The 24,894-nt window shown below is 41.8% G+C and overlaps 1 protein-coding gene across 4 annotated transcripts in view; it reads right to left on the bottom strand.

Moving 5' to 3' along the window:
• The window catches only part of LOC137102175 (kelch-like protein 29), a 191,466-nt gene that overhangs the window by 117,830 nt on the left and 48,742 nt on the right, over nt 1-24,894 (bottom strand). For 3 of the 4 annotated variants that reach the window (XM_067481395.1, XM_067481394.1, XM_067481397.1), the window contains one exon: nt 6,944-7,255. In XM_067481395.1, coding sequence (XP_067337496.1) covers nt 6,944-7,216 — 273 coding nt within the window. In that variant the 5' untranslated portion in view covers nt 7,217-7,255. Of the gene's footprint in view, nt 1-6,943; nt 7,256-18,823; nt 19,085-24,894 lie in introns of those variants that run through there. The other variant, XM_067481396.1, reaches the window with a different exon arrangement.

Here is a 24,894-nt window from a genome sequence, read left to right as displayed (position 1 = left end):
TTAAGAAGGCTGCATTCCATTCCCAATACCCCCCCCGAAACACACACACAGAGCTCCTGCTGGACAAGCTTCTCTTCCCCTGCCAGAGCAGAGCATGCAGTCTTTTGTAGAGCTTGCTGTAACCAGTACAAGCCCATTCACAAGCCAGAACCCTAAAAGGACTCCTATTTTGGGATATCCATGGTTTTCAGAACACTAACCCGTCTAGATTTTATTTTCTCCAAGAGGATTAAAATCCACCAGGTGCATCTAAAGCAAAAGCAGAGAGGACGAGGTCTTGGCCAGGACATAAATTGGCAAGTTTTGCAGCACTTGTGAAAGACAGGATGAAGGTTGGCTAAATGCATCACTCTTTTGTTGGTACCAGAGGTCAGCAAAGGTCTCACCCCCTATAGACAGAAAGACAGATGCAGGAAGACCCAAGAGGAGATGGGGACTGGATAAAGCCTGTGAAACATCCTATCACAGTGAGATTGACACGATAAAGATAACGTTGGCGTTGAATGTTCTTTATCCTGTTGCATTTTTATCATACCTCATCTGCCACCATTTCATTTTTATGTAGGTTTTTTTAAAGCAAGACAATGGCTGTCAATACTTTTAGTTGAAAGTAAAAGATGATAATGTCCTGACTGAGTGATGAGGGTGTGAAATTTCTGATAAATCTGTCACCTGTTTCACACATCCAATTTTCAATCAAAAAAAGTTGAAATGCCGACAAAAAAAGAAAAAAGACAAAGTCCGACAGTTTCCTCTGTCAGTTTGTCAGTGTGCAGTCCTCATGGCTCTCTGTCCGTTTGGCTGTCTGTCTGTCCAAGTCCTTGATTAGCAATTACTGCAGCATAGCCCGGTCTGATTCAGAGTGGAAAAATTTTAATTCTCCCCACATGGTCGCAAGACACCCAGACCCTGATGCAGGTCGCAGACTATCACTTACTCTCATTAACACATAACAAAAGTTTCCATCCCATCCTTCACTTCCTTGCGGTCGAATGTTTCTTAATGACTCTCTAGTAGATTCCCGACAGTAGAATTGTTTGTCCACAAACGCAAATAGTGATGTTTGTTTTTTTTAATGGAAAAAAGTACTATAAAGAATTATTACATGACTAATAAAAATTGTGATGCTAAGTTCATAAACTATAACTATATAATAAAATCAGATGCATGCATCTAATTAGACTACCTACAGTATGAATGTAGTCCTTGAAAACAGCAGGCATAGAGTGCGCCGCCGGGGGGTTACAATCCTGTTTTCCAATAAGATGAACCAAAAAGGAAGTATCGTTGTTAGTAGTGACATGTCTAATATCTGAAGACAGCTTTCTGCATACTAACAGAGTGCTGCCTTTATCTAAGCTGACATTTCTACTGGACGGTCAAGGCATAAAGAGCTGACAGGTTTGTCTCAGCACGGTGTCAGACAAGCCGACTTTCAGAACTAAAATATACTCCGACACACGCACCACTTAACCACTTACAAAGAACAAAATGAGCAACAGACCTCTGGCTCTACATATTTAAAAATGCATAACTGTTCAAACTGACTGAAAGTCAGATAAAGCGACACTTGACTCACCTACAAAAAAAGCCTTCAGATTTTACACGATGGCAGATGGATAATAAATGAAAGCTGCGTTGGTGAAATGAAGTATTCTCATCAATCAGCTTGGACTACTCCTGAAGAATTGTCTCCTGTGAGCTGGAGTTTGTGACATTTTCTGTGTGAATGTAAATGGCACGGAGCAAGCCAGTGACAGGACGACAACACATACAGTAGAAGCTAATAAATCAAATCCAGGCAGCAGAGTGTGAATATTGTTTACCTTGCTGCTCCTAAGAGAAAGATAAAGGCACACCATAAAGCCTGAGCTACTTATCATTTAGGCTAGAATTTTGAGTGTATATTTTGAATTTTAATTTAATTTAAATGTCAGGAATGAGAGAACACAATAGGGTTACTGTTATTGGTGACGTTTTCTGGTAAACCTTTAACATTCAGAATATTATACTACCACAGGATCCATCAGACTTTTATGTCCATTAGTATAAAATAACAAAAAGCAGCTGGGAGAATTGTATTTCAAGCTGTGAAGCAATCATTTTTCTCCCAGTTATGTTTAGTGTTTTTTGGTTTTCTTCCTAAGGGTGCCAGGTTGTCTTTAAGACCGCATGTGGAGTCTGTCTGCTTTGGAAAGGTAAAGTTTCATCTTTCATTATTTTGATGAAGAACTTCCACTTTTTGATAGAAAAAAAAACTACAATTGCTCCATTTGAAGCTAATTCAAAAGCATCCCAACCCCCCACTTCCTACACACACACACACCTCCCGTCTCCATTCTGTCTCCCTCATCCAGCGTACCCAGCACGCTGCCTTCTTAAACTTTAATCATCTCATATTCAATACATTTCACAGCACTCGTCGCAAGGTTATCCCACTTTTCAAAAGACTCCTTCCCCTTTTAGCCTGAACCTCACTAAAGACGCAGTGATTTCAGAATCTTCCAGTTTGTTCATTACCAGGATCCCTGACACAAGAGTGTTCAGGTGAAGATTTTATTTCCCCCCTCTTGATGCAAATTTAAAGACCCAACTCAATACAAAGCTACATAAAGACTAAAAGCTTAAACACTGCTAATGCACTGCGGAGGTAGGGCACAGTCCTAACACATTGTAGACTAACATGCTGAAATGTGGAAATGTTTCAAAAGATGACCAGAATATATTTCGTAGTACTTTGTTCGCCTCGTCACTAATGTCGGGAAAATGACAAATAAGCCTCAAACTGGCTGCAGAAATAAAAAAACCAGAAGAGGGCTGCTTTTGTGAGTTTTCTTTCTTTTTTTTTTGGATTGTGTCAGAGTGAGGCCATGACACCTGTTGTTCTCTGGATACCGTGTTGTGTTGGACACAGCACGTGGCCTGCTTCAATCCATTGTCTAGCTGACCTGGCTAAAATCAATGTCCAACAAGATGCAACGTGTGATTTAGTTTGAAGATGAGTTCTATTGATTGCTGCTAGCCACGCTTGGAAATTGGGATTTCTTTTTCACAATGCTTACCTGATGCTCTTATCAAATTTCTTAAAATCAGTTTTCAAAACAGACCTTTTCAAAAACAAGACAAGAAATACAATCTTTTCTTGGTCTGCACTGATAATGGCGGCAGAGTAACCAGTCATTCTAAAAGAATGGCTGCCAGGTATTGAAATTTGTCACGGGATGATGACATCCTTTCATGAAACGGGGTACAACAAATAAGCCAATCAAAAGAAATGGATGTATAGTGCTTTCTGTCAAGATGTGCTCTGCAGACAGAATGCTTCATTTGGCCTTGCTGGGAAAAACCACTTTAATGTACTGCCGGCAGCAGGTATTACACTGAATCCCTGTGAGCTGAAGATCAAACAGCAGTAGGTGTTGTAGCTGAAGCTGCAGTGACACTCCCTGTTGGCTTTTAATAAGCAGAACTAAAAGATAAATATCAAGTTAATCCACCTTCATTTCTCACATCTTTGCTTTTTTTGGCCGAACTATATAGAAATCATTGAAATATATAGAAACTACTGAAGCTTTGTCAACGTGAAACTCCAACTTCTGGCCAAAGATACACAGCCCCAAACAGCGGAAGAACACTGACTCAGAGTTTATTTGCAACAACATTAACCTAATAAGATGGCTACGGGCTTAACAAATAGCTCATTCTGCTGGCGTGAGACTGCTTTGTAGAAACCAAATTCAGCAAATGTTGCAACAGAGAAATGAATGAGATGTAAACAGAGTGAATTAAAATGCCAACACCCGACCATCAACATTCGCCTACAAGCAAAAACCCTAACAGTTATAAATGTGTGGTACTGCTTAGGTCAATATATTACTTACGTTTCCTAAACCTTGTCTAGCACCATTGCTACTACATATAAATATTAGGGGAGGTTGGATTAAAACTGTTTAATATTAAGGGATTAGATCATGCAGGAAAACCCATGTTTCAGTGGGCCTCTGTGGGATGATACTTTGAGTAATATTACAGAATGTGTAAGCAGTTAAAGATGTTTAAACCATTATTAACCCTTAATAACAACCCATAATGTTAATGTGCAAACATTTACTTCAGCATAGATTTTTTTTCTTTTTTGGATATTATTTTTCTCTTCTGTACATCATTGTTAGTTTCACTGTGATCCAAAGTAATCATAACAACAGCGCTCTCGCTTTAATATCCAATCCGACAAGAAGATATTTTGAATGGCACTGATGGAGCGAATGACACTTATCACTCTAGACAAAAGTAAGTACAAGCATTAAAACTACTGAAAATTATACTGTGCTCTAGGCAGTAGTATAGCATATAAAAAGGAACCTGGACTTATTGGTGATATATACAACTCTTGTTCATCAGGAGGAGACAGAAATAGTTGATTAACAACATAGATTTAGTGAGTGCATCCACTATACCACAGTGGCATTGCCAGAAAACTATATAAAAATAAATTAATGGCCTGGCAGGGGATCACAAAATGTAGCTCTAAATTAACTATAGTCCACGGTTCCATGTGGTTAACTTTACATCAGGATAGACAATGTGGCCAGATGGTACTTTTCAACTCTCAGCATTTGTCCTCCACACACCCACACATATGGAAAGCTACAGAACCACGTGTGTTCATATACACACACAAACACACACACACACACACACACACACACACACACACACACACACACACACACACAAAACCAACCACATAACTCTTTATTGATCAAGGTTTAAGTAAACAATATAACTACAACTGATGACAGACCACAAAAGGGAAAAAAAAACATTCAAATATACCTGGTCAGTTAGCTGTTTTACATTAAAGCAAGTTGTTACCTCAATTATGAATTTATCCCACTGTGTAATATGTGCAGGCCTATCACTTTGAAAAACTGTACATATTCAACAACTGGACTGCGTCCCCACTCAGGCCACTGTGTTTATGAAGAGAGATTCTCCAAACAGAAGAGATCAATAACAGCCTGTCATCTTTTTAGTGTAGCCATGGACAGAGCAGAGACACAGGGACCACGGAGAGAGAGATGCATCTGTCCATCAGAGTCTTTGTCAACCCCAGCAGCTTTGAAGATGACAGAACAGAGAGAGCAAGTGAGGACAGTGGAAAGCTACGAAGAAGACAGAAAAAGAGGCTCTTGACATTCCTGTATCTTTTCTGTAATTAAAGCCGAGGCCAGACTTTTTAAACACTGCTGGTCTCTACTGCCTGCCTTACAAAGGACTGTCAAAGGCAAGACAAAGTAGAAAGGTAAATCCCTGAATAAAGCTAACAAAGTGGCATCTAGGGAAAGATCTGCATAATATGTGCTGCATATAGGCACACGCATTTCGACATACACTGTACCTTTAAACAAATGTGCACTCAAGTGCAAGGCAAGGCACCTAATTGCTCTGGCAGCCATTGAATGATAACAATGGCCACGGTGGGAGTTGGCGAGACTTTGTTGGGATGTATGTAATTATTCAGCCGCACAAAAGAAGGGGCTGACACAGTGCCAGAGCAAATTTACAATCTGTGTGGACAGTGCATTCAGCAAGGTATCTAATAATGTGCACTTACAGGCTAAATTACCAGAGCATTGTTTACCGCTGCTCTTGGAGTACAAGCCCCACTGAGAGCAAGAGACCAATAAGGTGTCAGAGTGAAAAAAAAACAACAGGTGAATGTGGTGAAGTTCAAATTAAAGTACATGTTCTGATAGTGAGGAGGAGTGTCAAAAGAAGACGGAAGACGGATGGCATCCGTGGAAAATAAGGCAGGGGAGAGGCTGAAAGTCTTTTTTGGTAATCGCCCCTCTTTTTACATGCTGCCGACAGCCAGATAGCTCGCAAATCCCCAGACGAGGGGTGGAGTATGCAAACTGTAGGGTTCTTGACTGTATTGCTCAGTTATTTCTAAATAGCAGTTCTCAGCACAAGCTTTAAACACAAAGACAAATATGATTGGGAATGTACACACCAAAGCCACAAAGCCTCAAACATTGTTACTTCTGTCACATGAGATCTCATTAAAAGTTGGTGTTTTATCACATTTCAAATCAGATGTCATAAACAATATGATCAGATAAGACTTAATACATATGATATATCTTAATTAGGACATAGGAGGTTTAAATACTAAGAAAAAGGTGCAGCAGTAAGAGAAATATGTTCTAAAAGTAAGAGCTTATAAAATACTGTGCTCCTGTGTTTGTTTGCCTATTTAGAAAAGTACCACCTCTAACCATCACTTCCAACAGCAGCACCAATGACTGTCAGAGGTCATTTACATAATGAAAGAAGAAAATTACCAAGGAGGCAAAGGCAGGACAAGCCTGCCATTTGGCAGAAAGAGAAAATGAAGATGGAAGGAAAATGGTTTGGCAAGAACAGGGCATTATAGAGAGAGTGCAGAGAGAGCAGCTGAACTGGAGTGAGGGATAAGTGTGGAGAAAGCAGGAGGCAGCACAGAGAGGGACAGAGAGAAAGAGATAGACAGAGACAGAGAGAGAGGGTGAGACAGAGACAGAGACAGAGAGAGACAGAGACAGAGAGAGAGGGAGAGACAGAGACAGAGGGAGAGACACAGACAGAGACAGAGAGACAGAGGGGGGCGAGGTTGAAGAGCTGGGACAGTTGAACCATAAAGAAAGTTATGCCAGTGAGTTGGACAGTGTAGAAATATTCAGAGAATTGGAAGACAGTGAGAGAGAAGGAAGCTGGAAAGCTTTGAAAGCATGAAGGAAGTAGGAGATTATGTCCAGTTGATGGAACTTCACAGCTTAAAAAGTTGACACAGGAAGCAAAGACTAGAATGAAACGTGACAGTAGAGGAACAAACACAGAGGCTTCCAAGACGAGTCAGAGGAAGCAGGTGTCCCAGCATCCATGTGGACAAGCTTCTTACCTTGGACGATGACGGAGCCACCGATCCTGCTGCTGTGATGCCTCTCTTGACCACTATGTCACCGCTAGATGTTGTCACGGCAACTGTAACTGGTGTGGGGAGGAGGGAGGGGATGACTGGGAGGGGAAGGAGCCCTGGACGGTTGTTGCCATTGACAACAGCAGAGGCACAACTATGATTGGCTCCCCCATTGTGGAGGCCAGAAGGACGGATGTCTCTCCGCTCCCAGGGTCCCCGGTAATCCCTCTCAAAGCGGTGGTGGTGGCGTGACATCACTTCCTCTTCCTCTCAGAGGGAATAACAGGGGCAGGCCTGCAGGAAATAGAAAGAACGAGGTCAGGTTCATTTTCTTTCTTATATGTATCCAAATGATGAGATGAGATAAAGACAGAAACATGGTTAAATAGACAGAAGAAAGCCAGATGAGAAAGAAAGAGGCACCAAGAAAAGAGAAGAGAACATGTTGACATGAAGGTGTAAATGCTCAGAGCATCTGCTCCCTCTGCACCTGACTGACACGAACACACTGCAGCTCATTTGTCGCCTCTAATTCCTACTCTCCCAGTTATTAACGAGGGCTGTGACAAGAGCGAGAGAAATGAGTACTGCTGAGCAGGTCTATTAAAAAATAATAATAATTAAAAAAAAATATCAGTGCCAGCACCATAAAAAGTTACATTTGATTGTGTTTTCTTTGGGCTCAACAAAAAGAGGTTAAAACAATATGTCCAAGCCAGCTGCAAACAGGTACATGCTCAATCAACATGTCCTAAGGACAGAACAGCAGTATCATGACCTTGTGGTCAAAACTCATTCATCTGAATAGATAAATACCCCAGCAATTACAGCTCATCTCATACATCTAATGGCTGGTTAATTCAATCAGATTGTCCTTGAAGTACATTTGAGGGTTCTCCCCTTCAAGTACAGCAGGCTGTGATAGGCTAAGAGGCGACACTGAGCTGGAATTACATCAGTATGGGATGCGCTGCTATTGTGTAGCATGAGCAGCGTATCGCTCTATATTATATCATAAATCAAAGCGATTCAGCATCTAAGTAGCAAAATCCATCACTCTGGGGTTTGTAGTGCATTGTACTCCTCCTCACCAAAGGCACGTTATGCTTCCCAAGCCCTTGATAACAGATGAAATAAATAAATAACAACCTCAAACCAGGTTCAGCAAGCCCCATGCAAAATCCCCTGGTCTGTAAAAAGGGAGAATGACAGCGGATGATAAGTCTTTATTCTGCACGCTGGGGTCTGTCACGCTGCTTCTTTGCCTCACAGCGGAGCGAACGCCTTGAAATGCCGCCTTCTCTATGTGTATCTCTGTGTGCGAGTGCACAAAAGCAATATATACACTACAACTGAATGTCTTGGTGGAAGCCAATGAGATCATGCATGTTCAAATCCTAAGTGTAGTACTGTACGTGTGTGCTTGAGTAGGCTGTGGGAAATGAAAGGTTCTTTACAAAGCTTTGATGCAAGTGATACAGCATTCAGCCTGTGGTGGGAGTACTGGCCCTACTGTATTTTTAGCTGTGACCCTCCATTTATTTACCAGCTAAAACACTCGATCTTTCTGCTTTTGTCTCTCTTTGTTCTGCTCCCTTTCATTCTTTTTCTTCATGCATTTTTCTCCTCTCTCAATCCTGTCTGTATTTATTTCTCTCATACAAGATCTGCTCTGTCCAAACACACTGAAGCTGTGACAACACACACTCTCTCTCTCTCTCTCCCCACAGTAACCCCTTTTAATAACCTCACATTTTCCGATAGAATAAGCTTGTATTATCTCTAAAAATATGTGAGACAGAGACTAACAAGTTCCTAGTCCTGAGGAACAATGGCAGAGTTAGTGCCAGGTAATATTTTCTTATCTCCTGAGCTTCACACCTCAGCTAAGAAATAAGAGGAAGGCCAGAAAATTCCTTCACATAAGAAAGCCAAAGAGAAAAGAAAAGGAAAGGGACATTATCTCCACAAAAGTCTGAATTGGGGACAGAGTGCATTTGCATTCACAAATCTCTCTCTTTTTTTTTTTTATTTTTTAAATCAATCCCAATGTGAAGTGGGTTCATGCCACTGTGCATTCATTGTGCTCCCAGGTCTACAGAGTTTTGAGTTCTACAGCAAAAACAAACGGGTTTTTGTCTTCCAGTAAACCACCGGGCACAAGGACACACTGGAGAAAAACTATTAGATTATGCAAAAAAGCCATGCAACTAATCTTTGGAGGTCTCCTCACAAGCGAGCTTTGTGGAATGACCTTTAGTGAGGCTGCAATATACAGGGCGAAGAACCACAAGTATATTAAGTATATGGTATTTCCACAAGAAATGTTAAATAAGAGAAATTACGGTGGCCCATTGGTCTAGGGTGTGGGCAATGTATTAAAACAAGTCTTCAGGTTTGATCCAACACCAAACTATTATCCCACCCTCTCGCTGTCATTCCTCAGTATTTCCTATTATAAGATAGTAGGAAAATAGAAAATGACTTACATTAATGAAATTATTCTATAAAGACATGCAACTCTTCACGTTGTTGTTGAGCGTTTATTTATACCGTTATTTTATTATTCAGTGCGAATCAACAGACACACAACTGTCCAAAGCATTATGCTCTGATTCATACATAAACACCTTAGATATTAAGTGTAAAAGTCTGTCATTCTGCACATTTTGTAAGCGCGTCACAGTGCGAGTGTGTAGTGTGGACAAAGTTTTCTAATGCAATATATGGAATTTTATATCAATATCAATCACACCCATTGCCATCCACAGCTGTTCACTGCCCAATTTCTACCGGGTCCAAGCCCGGTGGAAATTGGGAGGGGCTGCATCTGGAAAAAGAACTGTGCCAAATCAACATGCAGACGTTGAAGCGCTGTGGCGACCCTGAACTCACGGGATAAGCTGAAAGGACAAAAAAAAAAAAAAAATCTATATCAATCACAGTAAAGTCACTTGCTATATTGTGATTGAATTTTCTTTACTTAATGCTCATTTAACATTTTATTTGCTTGACTTACTTGAGTCAAATTATTGTTGAATAAAAACTACAGTTCTATAATCTTTGCCAAAGTGGTCTTTGAACCTAAAACGAATGCAGTCTCTCTGTTTGAATTACAACACTGCCCACAATGGCTTAAACACTGTGATTAAAGAGAACAGTGTCTATCTTAACGTTTTTACTATCTCACAATATATGGAACAACTCCAAAGCAGGCATTGTGGTACAACATCCCCCTTCCTGTAAATATGGGTTGTTTTAAGTATTGTGTACAAATGATAAATGCTGTTGTTTTTTTCTGGAGAGAAGCCTCTCACATTACCATGCTTCAAATTCTATCACTCACTTACCCAAGTGGCATTTTCAGAATCTTGGCACTACATTCCAATATGTGCACAATCCTCTAAGTGAATTCCTGTCATCCTTGGACTATGCACGTCAGTATGTACTGTGTAACCGGAGGCTGGCAGCTGATCCCTGCAGAATGAGTGTCACCGAGACAAATCCCACTACATTTATGGTCCTTGGTGAACAGAAGGATTTAAGCTACTAATTACAGAGACTTAAATTCCCTTCCTAACTATATTTCTGTGACTCCTTTTTTTCTCTGATTGCGCGTGTGCCTGTTTGCGTGCATGCGCTTGCATGTGTATCAATGTATGAGCTCACATCACCTAAAATCTGGGAGTGCGGGCTGTGTGTCCATGAGGGTAAGTACAAAGAGGTTGTAAAAGAAATTTCACTCTCAGAGGTGCCTGTGGAAATCAACATCCAACACACCTGTGGACTCTGCCAGACCAGATAAACCCTTAAATACATCACATCTCCAATGACACTTTGCTCTGTGCTTCAGTGCTCTAGGGAGAAGGTGCCAATAAAGATATGCCCATTTTCTCTCACATCAAATGAAGTCACTGTCAGCCCTGGACGAGACAATGTTCTTTCAAGGAATAGAGGATAACCTCTGCTGCGAGGTTCGCATGATAAGCTTTTCAAGGGTATTTTTTTTTTAATTTTGTAACAAACTAATGATTGAATTTTAGTCATATCCTGCAGCAATTAATGAGGCTATTCAGCCTCTGCAACCCTGTCAGCATGTTAATAATCTTACCTGAAGGAATAAGAGTTTCCCACGCCAAGTGCTATTTTCTGACTCCTACTTAAAATAACAGCTTATGACAGAGAATCCTTTGCCGGGAGATGAAAATCTAAACAAATGATTAAAATCACTAATCCTCTGGAAGCCCAAACAGTAACAAAAAGGCTCTGGTTTCCAACATAGCACAGAGGAGCCAAGGAAGAAAGGGAGAAATACCCTGTCAGCAATCAAACCTAATGAGCTGACTGACTGGTTGACTGGCAACTCCATTGTGTTGTCAGTCACATCATGAGTTAAAAGCAGTCAGCTGCAGCACTGGCAGTGTATTGGTCGCTGCACACTTTCAAATCTCGATTATTAAGAAAACGAAAATGATATTTTAGCACTGCTGATGCATCAGAATCCAAATTGCACCCGGCAAATGATGTTTGAAGTGCGTGTGTGTACATTCTTAAGACAGAGCCGTGGTTAGGGAGCAGAAAAAAGGAATAGGAAAGTGTGTGTCTCTCCATGTGTGCAAGGCCAGTTGTAGCTCCTATCATCATGGTCTCATTGCTATCTCCATGGAGATTCCCTGAATGTTCTTGTGCGAGTCCACACAGTGCACCTCAGGAGTCTTTGACAACTTCTGTTCCTGAGCAGAAGCAGAACGATTAGCCAAAATAAAAAGTTGTCTGGCAGGTGGAAATGTGAGACACACACCCTAAAGAACAGCATCTGTCACTCCAAAGCGGCACACAGCACGTCGGGTGTGTGTGACAGAGCTGTGTTAACAAAGGCACATGGGAATACGAATGGAGCTGCAGATAGACGTGAGGAAAGAGAGAGTGTAACAGATGGACAGAACATGGCAGCGACGGAGAGACAGCAAGACGGTGTGAGCGAGCGAGAGCGAAAAACGAGATAACGGCAGTAAAGTGTGGGTGCAGCTAGAAATAGAGAGAAGGGTGTTAACGATGGGATCGGGGTGGGATGGGTGGTATGTCATACGTCTGTTCTGGGGTGTGATGTTTGCTTTGCTGGCACATTCTGCCCTGTGTTTAATACTCCCAGCTATTCCACCCGCTACTGATACTCCCCAAGAGAAAGGGCTCTGTTTCCAATCTGTAGCAGTGTTTACTTATATTGACCCAGTGACAGCCCAGCTTTAACCACATTCTCTCCCTCACACACGTGCGCACACACACATAAACAACCACCTGCTAGGAGTCTGCGCTAATGACCAATTCATCCATCGGCAATCTGGATGGTACAAATTAGGCCTGAAGAATGTAGGTATGCTGTTACTTTACGACGATATACCGTTACTGTAAATAAGCGGCCCTGTGGGACAGACAACTGCTAACACACACACACAAAGTGACGCAGGTGGACAGCAATACAACCACACACTAGTAAATGTGCTGGCAGGTCCTCCAGGACAACAGAGGTATTCATGCTGATATTTAAATAATGGGAGAGACTGTTGGTACAAGAATAGCCCAGAGCAAAGTGAGCCAGAGTCTCAGGCTTTTTAAATTCTCCTTCTCAGCTAGAGTTCATGCAGCCACAGACACACAAGATGAAGACATTTTCAATTTGGATGTTGCAGTTTTCATGGTCATACAGTACACACACACACACACACACACACACACATTTATGCACAAGCAAAATAAGTCATTTAGCAATATGCTGGTATGCTTAAGAATTGTAGGCAGTGGTTAATACTTTCTTTAGAAGATTTTTCATTCCAGCAACACCGAATGGTTCACTTTTTTAAAGTATTGATTGAGAAACCAACCTGAACCAAGGTTTCCTGGGTATTTTTAGCTTTCTGTCTTAAGGAAGTGATACGGGAGAAATCTATTTGATGCTCCAGTAGAAGGAAAACACAAAAACAACAGAGTGGAAACTAGAAGGAAAAGGAAAGCAAACACAGGAAAGGAAAAGTGGAGTTTTGTCTCATCTCGTGAACTCAAACACGTTGTGTCTCTGTGTGTGTGTGTGTGTGTGTGTGTGTGTGTGTGTGTGTGTGTGTGTGTGTGTGTGTGTGTGTGTGTGTGTGTGTGTGTGTGTGTGTGATCACAGTGTGGGTGTTGCAGAGAGGAAGAGAAGGGCCATCCTCAGAGATCAGAAACAGCGTTGAAGGCAGCTCTATGCTGGCATGGAAACCAAGAATCCTGTTATTGGGATTGTATCTTAGCATCTGAGCAGTTAGTAGGAAAACACTAGTTTTCTACAATTGGCACACCTCATGATTTATCTCTGTGGAATCCACAGGCCATGCTGTCAGCAGTAATTCATAAAAATATAAAGTCTCAAAACAAAGCCCAGCAGGTAAAACATTACTAAGACTAAAAACTAAATATATATTATCTGATTATTAGATGTTTGCATGATCTTACTTAAACAGCCACTGCTACAGGACAACTGGGAAGCATTTGGCACACAAATAAACCCGAACCACAGAGTAATCACCACTCATATTTTGAGCAGTTTGAGAGCTAATCTGAACCCAGCACCACACATTTCCTTATCTCATCTGCCTATTAGGATTTCCCCCAGATGTTTCAGAGGAGACGATAGTGAGAGATGGCACTTTGTACATTAATCTGACACCTTGATGGATGAAACACTGGTGTGTGACTGCCTCGTTTTGCCAGAGACAGACACTTCCTGATCATCTTCTCTTTGATAAAGCATGCAAGTAAAGGGCAAATCATTCCATGCAGATTAAAAGGGGATAAGGTATATTAGGCAGACAGAGAGGAAAATGAAAAGGAAGGAGGGCGAGGGTTATTTTTTCTTTATATTAGGAAATATTGCATATAGCTGCAGCACTGGGAGCAAATAACTACCACACAGTGTGAATCATTACAGTTCTTTTAGCAAAGCATTAACAAGTAAAACTTTCTTCCAGTCTTTAAAATAGCAGCATGTGTGTGTGTCTTGTTGTGGTGGACACAACATGACGCAATGGTGTCCAAGCTGCTTGTTTGCTGTGATTTGAACACACAGGCCGTTTTTTTTTACTTTTGCATGATGAAAACAGCATTGGCCAACAGTCATTTTTCTGTCCAAAATTGTCAGCTCTCACTGGTGCCCATGCAGACAGGAATGACAACGGTTTCATGGAATATTAGAAGGACTGAGTTAGTAACACCCCGCCAGTGTTGGGTTGTCAGTATCCTGGGCATGTGATTAGCCTGAGGAACAGAGGCACAGCTACCTTTACCACTACACACACCATGCAGCTGCTGCTCAGTTAATTAAAACACAGACTTTTAACAAAACGCCACATTATCACAACGGCAAGACACGAACTTGGAGAAAAACCCTGGGGCTAGTGTGCACAATTTCCCATCCAGCTTTCTGCATGCTTTTTCTACAGGGTGTGGGAGCAGCACAATATGCCAATAACGCAGTGTCTTAGTGTTCATGTTTATGTGCATGTATTTGTGTGTTTGTCTCTCTGAGGCCCCTGACAGCTGACGCCTTTGCTCTCCCCGCTGCATCCTTTTGCAAATTTCTCTATTCTCTAGACAAAAAAAAAAAAAAAAAAAACAACAACGGCATCAAAACAAACAGCTCTCACTGCTGATGCCACACACACAGCTACGCATAAAGGCCAGCACACAAAAACACACACAGGGCAGTTGGAATTTTTAAAAAAAATAAAAGCATTTTCTATGAGACTATTGTGAAATGTTGTGTTAATATATCAACAAGCATGTGGGTAGTTTTGTTTTGGTAGTAGGACAAGAGGCAAGTGCAAGAATAGTGACTTAATTATCTAAATGGCTCTGGGGGAGATTACTGAGGGGAGTGAGCATCCATCTCTTTCAACACCACTGGCTTAGAGTGCATGGCCATGCTAGAGGACAGATCAAGAGATATACGTATACATCAATAAGAGTGACAGTGCAACAATGAGAGAGTGAGGAAGAGAACGAGAGAATTAAAGAAGAGCGAGAGACACGACACACTGTGGAAGAGAGCACGAGGAGTGGCCACAGTCACAGCGATTCTTTACGGAGAAGTTTGTGACCGGCTTCTGCTGTAAAAAAGCTGCCATGGCCTGTGGCTGCATCCTCAGCTTCAGAGACTTTGCCGAAAGGAGGGATCATGACATCACCTCTGTTGCCATGGAGATGCCCTGTGCATTTTCAGTTTTGCTCTTCAAATGATTACCATAGAGATGCTCCAAGGCTGGATTGTGTCTTGACCCTCAATGAAGCAAAAGCAGCTCTACTCTTAGAACTGTCGCTCCCTTGCATGCACAACAATTCATGACTTCTCCACAGCCAAGTGGCTCCAGCCCGAAGAAAAGGTCATCCTCAGGCCTCAGGTGTGATCCCCCTCTGTGCACCTAATGCTCCAAGAGACCTTGCGCAACATATTTAACCCCTACTTACGCTAGATGCCCTAGCACTGTTTGTTAACCCCGCATACAAACCAGAGGCCAGTAGGAGAATTTCCATTTAGCGGCTGAATAAAGTATATTGTATGAAAATAAAATAAAAAGATTTATATTGTGAGCATTCATGTGAAGCACCATCCAAGATTGTAGCACTAAAAGGCAATTTAACACGAAATGAAATCGCACCACCACGACCCAAGACGCCACATTCCCTGGCAGAAATTATTAAATGGCTGTATTAATGTTCTTTTTAGGTCTACGTTTCAGAGGAAATGAGTAGGAAATGACAGCTTATACAGCCAACATTTCCCTCGTTAGAACTTTAGGCTCTAGATCCTGACAGCGGGGACAGTGGTAAAGAAAGCATGCTTATGACTGGAAAGCTCACTGGTTTGAATCCATAGACTGTCTGGGGAATATGTCAAAGTGAGCAAATAACACTTTATGCCTTCAACCACTACTGTCAATGAACCACTGAAGTAGATATACTTCACTACAACTTCCTTAAGTCATTCTAAATTGTCTCTACCACAAAATCCAAGTTCAGGGGCAGCCAGTGATTTAATGCTTTGCTCAAGATGACCTCAGGAGTGTGAATCTTTGCCGGTAAGGGAATTAAGGCCCGGCTCCTACAGGTGAGGGATGGTCTTCTCAAACACTGCCTTGCTTTCCCCGGGAGACACCTGGGACAACAGCAGTAATTTGACTGTAACATTTGGCTCCCTGGTGAGAGCATGTTCAACTCTGCGGGAGAAAAGTAAACCTTAAGTCAACTTTTCATCTGAGAAATAACACAAAATGAATAACAGATAGACAGAACAACACTTAAAACCCAATTTCAGAAACAATAACGATCAACCAATTTATTGGCTGCTAAGTGCCTAAGTAATCACTTCCGAAAATTTGAATAACTATATCTGAACACTGCTTAGAGACCATTTTAGTTTAGTGTGTTGTTTTGCTGGATGCACTTATAGAATTTAGTCTTTTTGGAACAGTAAAAGGAAATATCTTATCAAATACCGGTGTTTCTTTAAGATTCAATTACGTTAAAGCTAAAGCAAAATAGAGTTCAGGAAGTGCAGTTCACCAAATTCTCATCTGAGCTCCCGTACTTATTATCATCGTTAATGACAGAGCCTCGAGTCAAGCGGTCTTCAGTGGAAAGTTTGTTGCATCTATTCATTGTTTTTTTCCTACAAAACACAGACACTCGAGTAACAGTAACGGATACATTAATTTATGGAATAAACACACACACAAAAAAGAACCCCTTTACTCCCAACCCATGCAAACACTATCCCTGAAACAGGTACACACACACCCAGGACAGTGCTCTCTCCCTGATTAATCCAGGCCATCTGCTTGAGTCCCCTGTCACCACCGACGGCCGCTGCCTGTCCAGGCTGGCTACAGGTGAGCCAGAAATCCCCCAGTGTGATCCAACAGCATATTAATCTCCTCAAATCTCAACCTTTTCAAAAGGGCAGACACCACAGTAACCTCAGTACAGTTGTTCAGGGCGACATTACCTCACTCTTTCATATACAACAGTCTGTCACTTCCGCCTGAAGTGACATGAAATGTGAAAGGGGGACGAGTGTGCTTTCCTTGCCCTGTATATCCTTCACTTTCTTTCTACTTATCTCGTGTCTCTTGGTGCTTTCTCTAAAAGCCATTCTCTGTCTCTGTCTGTCGTTTCATATCAGTATGAACACAGGGGCCTTTCAGAGCGCATAGTGAGTGGCGCCACAGTCCGGTCTGGCTCAGAGGAGTGGTCGGAGCAGTATAGATTAATGGCCTGGGAGACGGCACAGCAAGTGGAATGGACAAACAGAGAGGCCACTGAAATGACCAAATAAAAAAAAGGGGGGAGGAGAAGTAATGATAAGGAGAATGAAGTTTGTACTAAATTGCATTTAGAGGTACAGACTGAGGGAAAATGTTGTGTCAAAGTATAAAGTAGCTTTATACACCCGTCACACTAACCGAGTGAAGGAAATCTAAATGGGTTGATGTGCATCACTCAACATGAATTTGTGTCTCTCCTTCAGACACATGGAAACTGAATGGAAACTTCATGTAACACCATTTCATAACATTCAGGAACATTTACTTTCTACTCGAAAAAGGTAGAGAAAGAAAATCCCTGAGAGGAGCAGACTGACTGGGCAGATGAAAAAAACATTTTTTGGTACTTATCAGATGATATGTAATTATGCATAATTTTAAGTAATTCTGTGAATTAGCAGTGATGAGCACAGAGCTACAGTTGGAGTCTAAACTGTGGCAAATTGACAGCAGACTCATACAAAGAGACTTCAATATGACTGGAGTCACAACTGTCCATCGATTAGTCAAGGAGCAGAAAAATTAGAAGATTTGAATAAGCAATTAATCAACTGTTTTTGGAAGCAACTACACTCTATAACAACTCTAGAGCCAGGCTGACAGGCTTTCTGATCCTCGGTCACCGCTATATGTCGAAGTGTCCCTGGGTAAGACACTGAACCCCCAACAGCCCATTCCCTTCCCCACCCGAGCAGTGCCGGTCAAACCCCAGTAGAAATTGGGGAGGGTTGCGTCAGGAAGGGCGTCTGGTGTAAAAAAAAAAAACTGTGCCAAATCAACATGCGGACAATGATCCGCTGTGGTGACCCTGAACTCACAGGATAAGCCAAAAGGACAAAAATAATAATAAATAAATATATATAAATATAAATAAGAAATTGTATTTACAGTAATGTGGAACACAGCTTACCATTTAAGACTGGCCTATTTTTGATTGAAGGAATAATGCCCTCCAGTGCTTAGATTGAATGGTTATATTGAAATACAAATGTTTTGCAGACTAATATGAAGTCTCTCAAGCAAGAGCAAAAAATGTGTCCATTCGAGATGAAGGAATGTGGTGCAATGCACATTTCCTCGGTAAACAGTTCCGTTTACTTTAGTTTAAATACTGTAACAGAATACAGGAATGAACATGAAATCAGTCACTGTCACTGATCCCTGTCCTCCTCTGTCCGCTGCTGATGGGGGCTCTCTGCTCACAGCTACAGCTGCTTCAGGGTCCTGCTTGGTTTGAGACTGTGACTGTCTCACAGTCCACCAGAACCAGTTTGTGCATTAAGTGCAACACATCCAGCTTTTTATAAATCCCAGCTTAAGCTCAATGTAAGCTAACGTGTTCATAGCAACTAGCCAAAAGCTTGTGGTGGTGAACACGGTGCGGTTGACGGGGAACTACGGGCACAGGTGAAATAAATGCTTTTCTGTTTATTTACGGTGCGTTTTTAAGCCTGTACCCGAACTAGGACGGATGTTGTCCAGTCGAGTTGAGAAGTGAGTTGGACTTTACCTGAGCGGTCTGCTCCCTCTCTGCTGCAGACAGAGTCGCCTGACTGATCACCGCCCTCGCTCAGACTCAGAGAGAAGAAGCTGCTCCACAAGTTCATTTTCTTATTCGCCAATATCAACGGTGTCTTGAAGAATTGACGACACAAATATTGATAACTTTTAACAACAGAATCCTCAAACTGTGAGATAACTTCTTCATCGTCCCAGGTGCCGAGTCTTTGTGTCCCGTTAATTTCTAGCCAAAGGACGCGTCAAAGCATGTTTTGTAAATCGACGTATTTTTGCAATAGGTTACGTCAACGCGTCGCCCCGCCCCTATGAGCTACGTAAGATGACTTCTCTTAATGAATGTAAAGAGGTGCTGTCAAAGCCCATCTAATCACTCAGAGCTTTACATTTATTTCTGTTTAATTTATAAATTTAGGACCATTCTTATCTAATTGTGATTTGATAATGACAACAACCTGTACTCCTGTGCACAGATTAGCGGAGTGTAGCAGAGCAGGAAAACGATGAGTTTGGCAGAGCAGAACGCAGTGATTTTCAGACTCAAGCTAGCTAGCTTTAATTTCCTCAGGTTTTCTATGACTTTATATGACTGCTCGCTGAATATGTCTTTACAATATTTAAGGACCAATTTACAGAAATCTATTAATTCCCCCCCAAAAAACCACACACTTTTCAAAGACTGAAGACAGTAATCACTAGCTGCAGGCCTATACAGAAGTCCATCATTCTGTGAAGGCCTTCATATATAGCTCTATTGTTTAACAGAGGAGTGTGTGTGTGTGTGTGTGTGTGTGTGTGTGTGTGTGTGTGTGTGTGTGTGTGTGTGTGTGAGTGTGTGAGTGTGTAGTCATATGTCTGTATTCTCCTGCCAACTAAAAAAAATATGTGGTGTGAGAGCCACTGAGGAATTTTGAATGTGCCACAAACCTGTGGTGTCTGCACTATTTGCTTGCGATTATTTGATGGAATGGATTGTGGTGGAGCTACAGACAATAGAGTTGCAATGGGAAAGGTATTTTTTTTCCTTTTTTTTTTCGTTATTGTCACATTCCCATTCCCCCTCCCTGCCTCTCGTTCTTAACCATGCCTCAGCTGTACTCTCACACACAATAAGCCACATGAGTCCAACATAGATGAGACGCAGAGAGACAGAGCTGGATATGTTGTTGGGAAACATCAGAGATAGTAGGAGTGAAGTGAGAGATAAAAGGAAGAGAAAGGGGAGAAGAAGAAGTGTCCAGGGCAGAGGGGAAAATAAGAAAGCCAAGCAAGATGGAGAAAAGGTGAAACATGCTTGCGAATGAATGAACACACACACACACACACACACACACACACACACACACACACACACACAGAGACACGTTCAATATGGTGGAAATGTAGCCTGATGGTAAATCACTTTCCTAGCAATAACAGAGCAGCCACTATCCTTTTTAATATGTTGGCAGAGTGTCAGTGAGTGATACACAGCAATACTGTGTAGTGTTGAAGTGCAAACAGAAACTGGGGGAGTCATGACTGTGTGCATGGAAAAAAGCTTTTTTATTTGATTTTGAATTTCATCACAGTTTTTATCTGGCTGATCAACTATCGACTTAAAATCTCAAGATCTTGCATTTGCACCTTTTTTCAGTAATGTGTGCTGTGTGTCTGTTAAATACAGTGCAAAGCTCTGGTGGGTTCTGGCTCAGTTAGGGCTGCATGTAAAATGTTTAAAATTGTACATGGTCGAAAAGTCGCATAGATCGCAGCTGCTATATAAGCTGCATTCAGCCACGGCAGTACGTCAACTGTAACTTCTTCGGTTACAGCCTAGGTGGACCTGGGACAGTTTATAGGACCGTTAAGGCTCAGGACGGTTAGCTGACTGTGGCTGAAGTTCCCAGGATTTTGAGAAGTACTTTCTGCAACTCTGGTATTTAATCCGAAGTAAATGTATTATCACAAATCACAAAGTGGGATTAGTCAACTTCGTAAACCAAATCGATCCAGACAAACGTAGGCCAATTATATGAAAAACAGAAATGTTTTATACTACTGTATAATGTCACAACCCAGGCAAGGTTGTATTTTGAGTGTAGTTTAAAACATTTCTACTCGTGCATAATTATACAATTGTTGTAGGATGGTACAATGTTTTTTGGCATTTTATTGGTCTGCACTTACATAAAGAGAGAGGAATCATGATTAGGTACGGTGTCCTAGCTGAACACACACACACACACACACACACACACACACACACACACACACACACACTCGCACATGCGCGCAAAGAGCCTGGCTGCTTGAAGAGCCTGGCTGCTTGAAGAGCCTGTCCTCTTTCTCTTACTCGTCTACAACCCACCATATCGTGTGTCCTTTCTCATGAGCTCTCAATACATCAAAACCTGCCCTCCTCAGAATAGGGATCCAATGTTGTATGAGAGGGGGGTGAAAAAATTTCATTACGAGGGTAAAAACTATCACTCTCCTCTTCTGCCCACATCGATTTAGAGGATATTGAAGGCCAGGCAACTTTTCCACCTTGGCCTTACAAATCTGTCTGCCTGTCACCATCCAGAGAGCCACCAGATTACACAATGCCCTGGCAGGTTGACCTTTACTTAACTCTCTGACCACAGGGCACATCATCCACCATGTCGTTTATTGACTTGATTCCATCGTACTCAAGCCTATCTTCTTCGTCTGTGTTTGAGACCGTTCAGCAAATGTTACCGTAAACGAGAACAGCTTCTCAATTGACTTGGATCCCCTTTAAAGTGGTGCTAAATAAGTAATGGGGCATCTCATCTGCTTTGGCTTGTCTGTAGCTGGATGGGTTACAGTAAAGGGAGATTAATGGATGGGCAAAGTGAGATAAATCTATGAGCTAAATGAAAGTGCCAGATCGACCTATGACGAGACCCAGTGACATATACTACAGCATCGATGCACAGTTGGACACCTGTCAATGTGTATGCCGATTTTGGGTTAAGCGCAAGACACAGGTAAAGCACCGTTTTACTTATAATCATAAAACATTGGACAGATGCCACAATATGAGCGAAATCTACACCTGAATATAATTTGTAGAGGTAACAAAGAGATGAGTAATGAGCATCTGGAGAAAAAATTTGCCTGTTACTGTAGATCGCCTAAAATACACAGGGTCTGAAATCCAACCCTGAAGAGCTGACTACAGTTTCATGGTCAGCATATACTAATGAAACAGGCTGGCAATGTTACTCACTTGCAGGTTAAACCCCACACACCAAAACCCCATCTGGATTAGCAATGTCTAAGCTTTATAGTGCTTTAGATAATTGCGTGTGGCTCACAAAGACTACTGCTGTATCATTCTCTCTCTCTTCTAGGTTCCACATATAAGGCTATAATTTGACATTTATGCAGCCTCCAACATTCACAGAAACTTTATCTTTGAATTATCCAGCATCCCATATGCTGCTGATGCCCCCAACTTCCACAAATTGTGTTTACTTCGGCAAAGAGTGTTAAATAACCCAGTTTTTTTTTTTTTTTTTTTAAATATGCCAACACTAGTGCTTTCACTGGGTTTGATTCTCTTCGTCATCACACACAGTCAGATTTAGGATGCCTACAATCTGGATGGTAGGTACGGCTGCATGTCATTAATAGAAATGCAGGAACTGTGTCTGACTATATTTAAACCAGTTGACGAGTTGCCCCCTTGCTGACGGACCCAGGCTACTCTCATCTCTCCTTTGTTACTAGAGTCTTATTATTCTCTGACAGTGCTGTTGAAGGGCCAAACCACACACGGCACAAACCCTGCTACAATCAATTCACTCAATTTAATCTTAATTAGATGACCACAAAGAGCTGCACATTGCTACTGGTGCAGATGGGGCATCGCACTTCTCTTTGATCTTATTCTCTCTTTAAAAGACATTTTTATGTTGGTTAAACTTCACACTACACAACGTGTGGGTAATGAACTGTTTTAGGTACTGGCCTGCGAAAAACCTGTGACACACGGCCAAGACTAACCACTGTGACCCTTGTTTTTTTTTTTTCTTAATTGGCAACAAATGAGAGACAGCTTATATTTGGATTCGCATCAAAGGAATTGCCATGGAAAGCACATGATCTGTCAATGCTCCCTTGTAAGCAGGCGTTTAACTAGTCACTTCTCATTTTGAATGCGAAATACGAACTGTTTGAACCAAGCTTTTTCATAGCGCACGGCTGAAATATGAGCTTCACAATGCTCCTGGGCCCTGTATTAAGAAATGTGCTTAAATCAGATGGGTTCGCGGTGAAAATAGTTTGGAATTCTGTACAACACTCCCCTACCAGTTCCTACAATGGGACTTTGTAACCACTGAATATAATGGATGTCTCTATGGGCACATGTTCATAAATAAAACAAGCCCAGCTACTTGCTTGGTATTAACTGCACTTTTCACCTAGGATGGGGAATCGATGCTAATGGAACACATGCAAAGCAAATAGGGACAGTTCTGTAGCCTTTTGACCTCTGGTGGCAACAAACATGGCTTTGCATGTAGAGAGCAAATTCAGAGAGAAACCTGCATCCAGAGAGGAATAAATATGTGGATAATATTCCCTGCTTTCAGCAGTGTCTGTTTAAAAAAAAAAAAAAAAAAAAAAAAGCTGTGAAATCTAAAATTTGATATGCTGTAAGGGTCAGCCCCAGGTTCTCTGGGAGCGGTGGAAAAGCAGACGAGCCAGAAATGGAGGGGGTGGCATATGTTTGTGTACAGCTGGCAAAATATATAAATAAATTAGGCACACTATGAATTCATATGCTACTAAAGCACGTATGATGAACTGAGGCCTGAATTATAACAGCAGCAACATGGAAAAACATATTAAAACATAAAGCATACAGCTGCTGCTGGCGTGGCTGTATACTGTGGACCTAAATGTTAAGGCTGTTAGAAGTGTGATTTGTGTGTGTGGGAGGTCTAAAGGAAGAGAATTACGGAAACAAAGAGGGATGAGACAGAAAAAAAGTAGGGGCCTTCACAGCTGAACGGTAATTTACAGGTATTGTAAAAGCAGAGCTGGCGGGGACATCAGTAAAACAAAAATGCCAAACCGCTCTCTGGAGGGAGGGTGGTTTTATACATTTCTATAGACATTTGTCATCACAGGAGAGTGTAACACTTTTTCAAGTAGTCCCTCCAGATATTCAAGTAGGAGAAAATGCTTTCTTTAGAGACGTTTATTTAATTGCCCTGTAAAGTTGAATTCAAAAGATGACAAAGTGCAATGATGGGAAATACCTGGATTTTACGGACATCTAAGCCACAGTTTTACATTTTACCTATAATGATAATCCATTATTTGTATGAGAATGTTACCATTTTGCATCTTTGCTATATACCAGTTCACTCATTTTCACCTTGTTTCTTCTGAAACCCAAGCACAGATCAGTGGGTTAGGGGCTGGTTATTTCATATAAAGTTGCACACCTTTGTGCATTTTCAAGACTATTTTCCACTTTCTTTACACAATCCCACCTTACAACCCCTGTCCCCTCACAGCACGCCCTTTCCCTCCGGCACAGTGCAGTTTACCGACCGTGACACAGCGTGCCGGCTGGATAATCCCAGCGAGACTGAAGCACCATTAGGTAAAGGAGGCCGCTAAAATGCCAAGCCATATTAGCAAGCCCTCCTCCTCCTCCTCTTCTACTCGGTTCCCTCACTGTCTCTCCACAGAGGGCAACTAGTACCGCAGCTCTTCATTAATGCATGGGGGGGGGAGGGGGGGTCTTACACAGGCGCACACACCCAAAACTTCTCTTAGCTACTTATCTATGGTGAAAAGCATGACTACAGTGCGGGGACCCTCTGACAATAGGGGCCAGGGATAGAGAAAAGGAGATGTTTCGGTGTGTGTGTGTGTGTGAGGCCTCAGGGCTACAGTCTAGTTTAGAGCTAATCATGCTGAAGGTAATGAAGCTACTTTGAGATACTGTCAGCCTGCAAGGTTAATGGAACACCTGTATGCACACTGTGTAAGAAAAAACAGAGCGAGAGGAGTGATATGTATGTTTTTGCAGAGTCA

The sequence above is a fragment of the Channa argus genome, chromosome 17 (genome assembly GCF_033026475.1).
Source record: "Channa argus isolate prfri chromosome 17, Channa argus male v1.0, whole genome shotgun sequence".
Lineage (NCBI taxonomy): Eukaryota > Metazoa > Chordata > Actinopteri > Anabantiformes > Channidae > Channa > Channa argus.
This window is presented reverse-complemented; position numbering and strand designations above follow the sequence as displayed.